Source organism: Macadamia integrifolia, chromosome 14 (assembly GCF_013358625.1).
Source record: "Macadamia integrifolia cultivar HAES 741 chromosome 14, SCU_Mint_v3, whole genome shotgun sequence".
NCBI classification, from domain to species: domain Eukaryota; kingdom Viridiplantae; phylum Streptophyta; class Magnoliopsida; order Proteales; family Proteaceae; genus Macadamia; species Macadamia integrifolia.
The window spans coordinates 10,534,135-10,543,668 of NC_056570.1; the positions used below are offsets into that span (position 1 = coordinate 10,534,135).

Consider the following 9,534-nt stretch of genomic DNA (forward strand, 5'->3'; position numbering starts at 1 on the left):
TTGGACATTAACCATTGGATTGACTTGTACACCTAATGGATTATAATGTGTCAAAGATTTGAACTCATTCATATAGCCACTCATGTTTGTCCATGAGTACTTAACTATATTTTGCAGCTACCTGTGTATGGCTGTGTACTGTCTTGTTGCCCCAAGATTTTTAAAGGTGCAAATTCTCTTTGGGATTATAGTTTGACATGTAAGTAGAAGATCTCACATTCCACCCATCCACAAAATCTAGGCTCCTTCCCATTTACCACACGAATAATATTTATAGGGCACACGGCAGACAATTTTCAGCTTCCTGTGTATCAGCTTATTTCCCCATCTGTTTATGAGCATAAAGAAAACAAGTTGAAGAAAAGAATGTACAAATAGTTGGAATGGGGTCTAACGACTGATAGACTAAAACCAAATCCCTAGATTGCATATCTATATTTGCCACGTGGCAGGTTGAATGGGACCTGAAATTTTGTTGACGGATACACTCCAAAGTCATCTGTTCATATGTTGAGTTTCAGCTCAATGAGAGTTTGCCAAGTGGCAAAAAGAAAGCATGGGAAATTAGGAGAGATCTAGTAGAGGTTGGAGTATCAATAGGTTTGCATGGTGATACGTGTGGATGCATGTCAATAAATAGGAAGTTGAATGATACAAGCCTCAAGATAGGCTGTTGAAATCAACGGATCGGGAGAGTAAATTATACAAGCTCAAACACAAACTCAAGAAGTGTAGAAGTTTCAGTTCAGAGTAACCTCAGAAAAATGAGGATGTCGTGCTCAATATATAGGTAAATACAAAGCCTATTGAATAAGGACTCATGACACAACTTTTATGACAAATGTTTTTTCAAAAAAAAAAGAAAAAGACAAAAACTGTTGGGAACCAAAATGGCTCATGTAATTAGGCACCAACCAAGACAGAATTCTAAAAATAAATTGAAATGGAGATAGAGTTGATACGGGCTGAAACTCAATTTTTTCTAGGTGTTTGCAATACCATGGGTCCTTGCTACTCTTTTAGGATTCAAGGAGGATAGGGAAAGCTCTTACTCTTTAAAGTTTAAAGAAATGCACTAAGCAACCTTCATTTAAGATTCGCTAAAAGTTCACTTCCTTACAAGATAACATTGGTGGCTTTTTTTTTTTTTAGATAAATTAAATCCTAAAATCCCAGTTTCTACCCCGTAAGTTCTTATGATTGAGATTGTACAAAATCTTTGCTTAAGAGAAAAACCAGAGAGAAAACGAAAAAGTAGAGGTCCCACTATCTTGATTTCCTACAAAAGTTATTTCTTATGCTATTCGAGGTCTTAATGCAAGCTTCAACATTAAATTTTGGCATATATGTGGTTTTTGGAGCTAAAGGGTTAGTGTAACTTAAAAGTATGTGAGCGTCATATATCTTGCATAAGCTGGATTGAACTGGGCAAGGCTGGCTTTATTAACTGATATTCCCTTGGTCTGGTGGTGTAGGACTAGTTCTTAGTACCTTAGGATGGTTGCATCGGTCTTCAAATATGAACCAAATTTTAGATCAGGTTTCCATGCTTTCGAGATTGCATAATCTTTCCACCACTTTTCTAAGAGTCCAATGTTTCACCAAGATTTCGAATAATTGTCCCAAATTCAAGCAGATTAGGGACAATATATAGCAAAGCGAGATGAAAATGAATCAAATCTAATCCAGTCTTGAAATTTGCTAATCAGTATACCTTCCGAGTGCCATGGATCAAGCCAAATCGGGTAAGAAGCCCATTCCTCAACAAGGTGAAGAACCAAGTGATCCTTATAGAATCTATACGTACTACCTAACCCCTTATCTGGCTTTACAAATTGAGCCAAAAGCTAACAGTACAATGGATGTTTCTTTCCAAAATAAATCCCCAACCAGAGGAAGTACGAGACAAGAATGATTTGTAACAGATTTTAAACCTAAAAAACCTCACCCAAACCCAATAAAATGGTTGTGGAAAGAATTTAAAGTCTGACCCTGGGCCATCTTAGACCCCAACAGTGCCAGCAAAGCACATGTAGTCGGGCCCTACAATAAGTATTCCTATGTCGAATCAGAGCTTTCCTATGTCATAATATGAACAATCGTTACATGAGCGAGTCTGAGACTTCTCCCCTAAGCTCTGAAGTTCAAGGACGCTTTTGCTATCAATCTATCAATCTATCTGGATCAGTAATCCAAACTTTTCCTTTCCAGAGGACAGCAGTGACCCAGTCTTGAGTTGAGACAATACTTTTGTTCTGTAAAGGACCTGGAAATTGGGGTCTGTGGACCAATATCCCTCGCCCCATTTAGAAGTAAGGAATTATTTAAAGAATTTGTGTCTCCAAGTCACCACGAGACACACGAGTCCAGATCAACTCCTGGCACAGCTTTTTCCATTTAAGGAGGGTCTACTCCTACTAATAAGCCCACATTTGAATTCGAACTCACTCGCCACATCCTTCTTCTCCTACTAAATTTAGGTTACACCGAGAGAACCAAAGAGGAAGATGGAGCAGTTTCTGAAGGTGACGAGGGAAGAGTACCACATATTCACCGACAAAGACGACGACGACAAGATGAAGCAGATCGAGATCACCCATGCTGATCACCTCACTCCGGTGGTGGTTGATGTGAAGCCTCTTATCGAACTCATCAAGGACATCCTCAAGTTCTCCACCACCACTATTGCCAATGGTGGCCCTCGCGAACGTGTATGTAATCTTATATTTATATAAATAGATATATTAAACCATTCTAAAGTTTCCATCCCAAAATGGATCGGTTTCAAGTACAAGCCTTTCGTCCTGACATTTGGAATCCATTAAATGCTGAGGTGTTCTCGTATTTGAACCTGATCTGTGTGCGTTTCAAATACGTACTGATCTTTATTAACTGAACGCTATAAGGATATTCTCTACTTGCTAGCTTATGCTTTTGCTTGCGCTTCCAGGTCGTGGGGCTAGCTATGGAAAGCTTGAAGAGGAAGACCTCTCCATCCAATTTCGAAGCATTGGCTAAAGACATACACAAGATCTCATGCAAGGTTGGTTATCGATTTGAGCTTTGATCAGTACTTTTCAAGTCAATTTATCACGATTGTACGTAGGTCTGACATTGGTTGCTACTTGGATAGATATCGTGCAAATGCACAGGAGGAGAAGAGGATAATACAATGTTGGCACTGATCGAAACACTGTCGAGCTATTCCTGGGATTCCAAGGTAGTTCTGGCCATGGCAGCCTTTGCCGTCAGCTACGGTGGGTTCTTCTTCTTGGTGGGTGCGAAGAACAAATCGAAGCCCCTGGAGACGCTGAGGAGCCTTATCGAGGCCATGGTTAGCGTGACTGAGTGTGTCGTCAATTTGAAAAACCTCCCTTCAGGCCACAACTCCCTCGACCAATCGGTTGTCCAAACTGCTGTTTACTGGACCATCAGAAGCGTCGTCGCCTGCGTCCCTCACTTCTTCGGCTTCCTTAGCTTGGGTCACGAGTAATATCCCTATATATAAATCCATGATGAGTCCCTTTCACATTCTTTCTTCGGCTTCCTTGGATGGTTCAACGAATCTGAATTTATTACCATTTCAGGTACACTCCATCGAGAATTGAGGATGAGGAGCTGTCCAAACTATGTAGGATTCTCATTGTCAGTCACGACCAAATCGATCGTTACCGTCTGTACATTGGTGAGTGAATAATAACAAGGAAAGAAGGGTTGGTTTTTTTTTTTTTAACCAAGTATCTGGGCAGTTTACGCTCACCTCGACTAATCCTAAGAGAGACTATCACAGTAACCTATCGTCACAGTTTCCACTTAACTCATAGATGCACATATGGGGATATGAACCTGGGACCATGCGCTTATCCACTCAATCCCCAATCCGCCCTAACCATCTGAGAATCGGGAACCCCCTTTTTTTTTTCCCCCTAAAATGATCATTTGTATTAAAATAAGATAGAAAAAACCTACAGGTGGGCACGAAAAGAAACTATCAATCCAGGATTGCCTACACCCAACACATGCTGGTGCGAAAAACCCTATCAGTCTAATGTTGCCTATGCCTAGACAAAAGTGGGCACAAAAAACCCTTTTAGTCTAGTGTTGTTTGTGCCCTTTTTTAGTCTAGTGTTGCCTAAACGGGTAAAGCTAAGTCAGATCGTTACACCTTACTCCCTGTTCTATTCGGGTTCAATTTATGAATTTAATTAAATTTTGTTACGTTGATATTGCAGAGGAGAACAAAATATTTGAATATTATCATGAGCTTCTGCAACTCTTCTCGATGATCCCCACTGATAAGTTAAAGATTCTCAATGCTTTGATTGATACCAAAGATTGTCTAAAGCCACTTGTCCAAGTCTCCTCACAGCAACATGTTGGCGTTGAAGTGTTAGAGAAGAAAAATGTGTTACTATTGATATCGCCGTCGTTGTTGGATGCGAACAAAGAAGAGATCGGGATTCTGGTTGATCTGTACAAGAATACAAAGCAAGTGTGTCAGTACGAGCTGTTATGTCTCTCACTAGAGGAGACTACAGAGTCTAAAAGGGAAGAGTTTGAGAAACTGTTGAATATGAAGAAGATGCCGTGGTACTTATTACACCGTGACCACCAGGTCATCAACCGGGCAGTGATTAAGTACATCAAGGAGGTGTGGCACTTCAACAACAAGCCCATCCTGGTGGTGCTGGACACACAGGGCAGGGTCATCACCCAGAATGCCTTCCCGAATATAAGGATCTGGGGAGGCATTGATCTCTCTATCACCTTGAAGACGGAAGCACAGCTCTGGAGTGAAGCCACTTGGGGCCTCGAACTCTTGTTTCAAACCATTGAACAAGCCAAAAACATTCTCCAATGGGTAAACTCTATAACTTCTTTTTTTTAAGACTTAAGTTGTGTTTGGTAGGCTGCATTTGATAGTCATACAAAAATTTTTTTGACATTTTAACAAAAAAATGGAATAAATCATTTGATGTCAACTTGGTGTTTTTAGGGTTTTTCAGAAGGAGAAACAATTCTATTTACATAACTTTTGTACATGCGAGTTGTTTCCGAGCTTCTAGAAGAGAGCTATGGATGGCTCTTGCAGCGACTCCAATTGGCTCCTCTCCTTGGCTAGTTACAGGTGACTTCAATGCCTCCCTTTTTTCGTTCGAAAAAAAGGGTCCGGGCGCCTTTAATCTTGGGTCTGCGTCTGAGTTCAATGCGGCTGTGGATGCTTGCAACCTGATTTCAGTTCCTTCTCAAGGGCATAAATTTACTTGGACGAATAACAGGAAGCGTGGGAATGTTTTGGCAATTCTGGACAGGTCTTTTTGTAATGAAGAATGGATAAACCACTTTCATGACTGTACCCAGGAGGTGATGCAGCGGTTTTCTTCTGACCATTCCCCCCTGTGCATTACCTCGGATTCAATGATGAAACCTGCAAATTGCCCCTTTCGCATCCAACGATTTTGGATGGACCATGAGGAATTTATGGATGTGGTCAATAAATCCTGGAGTGAACCTGTGGATGGCTATCCTATTTTTTCTCTTGCTCTTAAGCTGAAACGCCTCAAGCCTATTCTCAGAAGTTGGGCAAGATCAGTGTTCCCAAACCTAGATGCGGAATTAAAAGCTGCAAAAGATGATCTTCAGCAAATTCAATCTCAGATAGATTCCTATGGTTTTGATGACCATCTTTTTAATTTGGAAGCTGATGCTAAATCCAGATACTTGAAATCTCTCCTTGACCATGAAAAGCTATGGGCAGAAAAAGCAAGAAATAGATGGCTCTCTCAAGGAGACCGAAACTCTAGATTTTTCCACTTATCTGCGAAAATCAGAAGGGTGAAGAACTCGATTCGCTCTCTTCAAAAAACTGATGGTACAATTACATCAAGCATGGATGATTTGGCTATTCATGTTGAGAAGTACTATAAAGCTATCTATAAAGCCAGCCCCACCCTTGACCATGGATCGCTATTGGACTGCATTCCCCATATCCTTGACGAGATTGACGTTAGAGGATTGGAAGCCATCCCAAATGATCAAGAGATCAAGAATGCAATTTGGGACCTGGACCCTGATAGTTCTCCAGGCCCAGACGGTTACTCTGGTGCGTTCTTCAGACATTGTTGGGAGCTAATTGGTTTTGATGTTTGCCGTGCTGTGAAGAATTTTTTCAGCTCTGGAACCCTTCCTAAAGGTATCAATAATAGCTTCTTGGTTCTCATCCCGAAAATGGAAGGTGCGACTTCTCTGGACAAGTTTAGGCCGATTTGCATGCAAAACTTTTTCTGTAAAATTTTGTCCAAGGTTATGGCTACAAGACTCTCTTCTCTCCTCCCTAAGCTCATTTCAGAAGAGCAAGGCGCCTTTCAGAAGGGCAAGGTTATTCAGACTAATATCAGCCTCGCTTCAGAGTTAGCTAATCTCATGTTTGAGGGTACAAGAGGTGGAGGTATGGGGATAAAAATTGATATCCAGAAAGCCTTTGACACTATATCTTGGAGCTTTCTTTTCAAGGTCTTGAAAAAGTTTGGCTTCCCTGATACTTGGATTGATCGGTTGCATCAAATTCTTCGTACATCCAGAATTTCAGTGTTGCTCAATGGAGGTCCGGTTGGATTCTTTGGTGTTGAGCGAGGCCTGCGTCAGGGTGACCCCATCTCCCCTCTTTTATTTATCCTTGCCGAGGAGGTCCTGTGTAGGGGAATCCGCCTTATGCTTCAAGACAAGAAACTTCAAACCATCAAGGGTCCTCGTGGTGTCCAAATGCCAAGTTTTCTCCTCTTTGCAGACGATATTTTCTTCTTTTTAAATGGCTCCATCAAATATGTCAGACATTTCCATGACTTCCTTACAAAGTATCAGCAGTTTTCTGGTCAACAAATCAATCTCAACAAAAGTAAACTTTTTTTGGGGAAGATGTCTCTTGATAGAAAGCAACTCATCTCTGATACCCTTGGAATCTCCATCTGCAAGTTCCCTACAAAATATCTGGGAGTGGAAATCTTCAAGGGTAGAGTCACTCGGGAACCTCTCCTCCCGGTGATGGATAAAATTAAAGGAAGGATGGCTGGTTGGAAAGGAAAGCTCCTCTCCATGGCTGGTAGGGTGGAGCTGGTTCGATCTGTTATTTCTGGTATGCCGTCCCACAACTTCTCTGTATACTTTTGGCCTAGCTCTTTACTGAACATCATGGAGAGATGGATGAGGAATTTCATTTGGAGTGGCGATCCTGAAACAGCCAAAGGAGTTACAGTTAGTTGGGACTCAATCTGCAAGCCTAAACAAGAAGGAGGGCTAGGAATTAGGCGTCTAAGGGATGTCAATAAAGCTTTTCTCTGTAAGCAGGTATGGAATATAAGACACTCTACATCAGCCCTGTCCAGCATTATTAATGCTCGATTTTTGAAGAAAAATGGGGAGCTTAAGAAAGGGTATAAATCTTCCACCATTTGGCCAGGCCTTCGAAGAATGTGGTCTCTTGTCTCTAGCAAAGAGCGATGGGTGGTGGGTAATGGGGTCTCCATAAACTGCTGGAAAGATAGATGGGTTGACTCTGAATCTTTTCAACAAAAGGCAGGTTTGAGAGATGAGTTGTTTGCATCTTCCTCCATGACAGTTGCGGCCTTTATTGACAATAATGAGTGGAACTTCCCCACGGTTTCATCTTCTCTTCTTCAAGATTTTTTTCTCGCTGCTTCAACTATCAATATCCCTAGAGGTAACATAAAAGATACATGTATTTGGACCCTCTCTACCTCTGGTCAGTTCAGTACTTTCTCATCCTGGAATGATATTCGCCGCCGAAATCCCAAGGTTCCTTGGCATGAGCTGGTCTGGATGAAAGGCCTCTCTCCTCGTCAGTCAATTTTTGGCTGGCGTCTGTGTCACCAGAAGCTTACTACTGATGATATCATTAGGAAAAAAGGCATCTCTTTAGCCTCCAAATGCATCATGTGCGGTCTTCATGCTGAGACTCTACCCCATCTCTTCTTAAATTGTAGTGTTTCTCGGGTCCTTTGGGAAAAGTTCTTCAGCTGTTTTGGTTTTCATTGGAAGGATCAATCCTCCATTGCTGATTTGATATCCTGGTGGAAACGAAAGCGAAGAATTTTGTCGGTAAAGGATCCTTGGGCGGCGGGTTTGATTATAATAACCGACACTATTTGGCAAGAAAGGAATCATCGATGGCATGGTGGTAAGAGTACGGATGCCTCTCTGCTATTCATGAAAATATTGAGAACGCTCAAGGAGTCTAATCTCAACTTAAAAGGGGTCATTCGGACTACTGCTGATCTTCTTTGCTGCAGGAAACTAGGGTTACATGCAGTTCCAGGCAACCCTCCTTCCATTCTTGAAGTCATTTGGTGCAAGCCTCCACTCGCCTGGTCAAAGATAAACATTGATGGTAGTTCCATGGGAAACCCTGGTCGAGCAGGAGGAGGGGGTGTCATTCGTGATTCCAATGGGAAAGTTATATTCTCCTTCAAGCATTTCTTTGGCATCAGTACGAACTACTATGCAGAATTCATGACTTTTCTTCATGGTATCCGCCATGCAATGGGTCAAAGGATTACAAACTTGTGGATTGAATCTGACTCTGTGGCAGTAGTCACCGCTGTTCAAGGCAAGTCTCTCCCTTGGTTTGCCCTGCAAGAGTGGCTCTCTTTACAGCACTACCTCAATTCTATATCCTGGAAGATTTCTCATTGCTACAGGGAAGCCAATCCTATTGCGGATTACCTCGCAAAATCAGCTGCAAAAACAGGATTATCTGGAACCATGGAGGAATTTCCTACTCATATTATTGAGGAGATTAGATGGAATTCTTTCTCCAAACCAAGATTTAGATTCTGTAGATAGCTTTGGAGGTCCCTGCTGATGGCAATGCCGAAGGTGGGGTTCTTTCTTTTGCTTTGGTTTTTTCTTGCTGTACCCTGATATCTTTTTTATTCTCCATTTTAATACAATTTTGATTTCTAGCAAAAAAAAAGAAGGAAGAAAAAAAATAAAAAAATGATGGAACGACGAAACCTTGTTTTGTCATTTCAGTTTCGTTCCAAATATGAAAAAGTGAACAACTAAGGTAATTGTTCGTGAAGCAGGTTCACCAAACACCATTTTTTTTTTGTTTAAAATGACATTTTAACACAAAAACTGAAAATTTTGTTTTTGACACCAAACACAGCCGTAGTCATTCGAAAAAAACGTTTTTGACATTTTTTTCGTTTTACGGGAATAAGAAAATGTAATCTTTCGTTTGGTGTCCACGATTCTTTTTTTTTCTTTTTTAACCATGTGAAAAAAACGTAAGAAATGAAAAAAATGGTTGGAACATGGTAAACATTTTTGAGTTTTAATTTCAAAACAGAATTTTGACACAAAAACGGAATAATTCTGATTTTGGGACAAAACATTGTTTCTAGAACAGAATGAATATAAAACTCAACCTTACAATACTTATAGGTCTTAATTGTTCCATTAATCTTGACATAACAACAGATGAAAAAGGATAACGAACGGTACATTTTCCTATAA

The 9,534-nt window shown here is 40.9% G+C and overlaps 1 protein-coding gene across 1 annotated transcript; it reads left to right on the top strand.

Moving 5' to 3' along the window:
* Window positions 1-2,447: 2,447 nt before the first annotated feature.
* On the top strand, window positions 2,448-9,534 carry LOC122060614 (protein SIEVE ELEMENT OCCLUSION B-like). Its single transcript, XM_042623744.1, has 6 exons — window positions 2,448-2,711; window positions 2,951-3,043; window positions 3,134-3,489; window positions 3,588-3,685; window positions 4,233-4,861; window positions 9,499-9,534. Exons 1-6 carry the CDS (start codon window positions 2,508-2,510, stop codon window positions 9,532-9,534), a joined length of 1,416 nt encoding a protein of 471 aa, XP_042479678.1. The 5' UTR covers window positions 2,448-2,507.

Excerpts from the sequence above, each read along its gene's own strand:
- LOC122060614 (XM_042623744.1), top strand. The coding sequence starts at position 2,508 with ATGGAGCAGTTTCTGAAGGTGACGAGGGAAGAGTACCACATATTCACC. Across the intron at positions 3,044-3,133 it reads TACACAAGATCTCATGCAAG|ATATCGTGCAAATGCACAGG; the intron begins GTTGGTTATCGA and ends CTACTTGGATAG. Across the intron at positions 3,490-3,587 it reads TTCCTTAGCTTGGGTCACGA|GTACACTCCATCGAGAATTG; the intron begins GTAATATCCCTA and ends TTACCATTTCAG.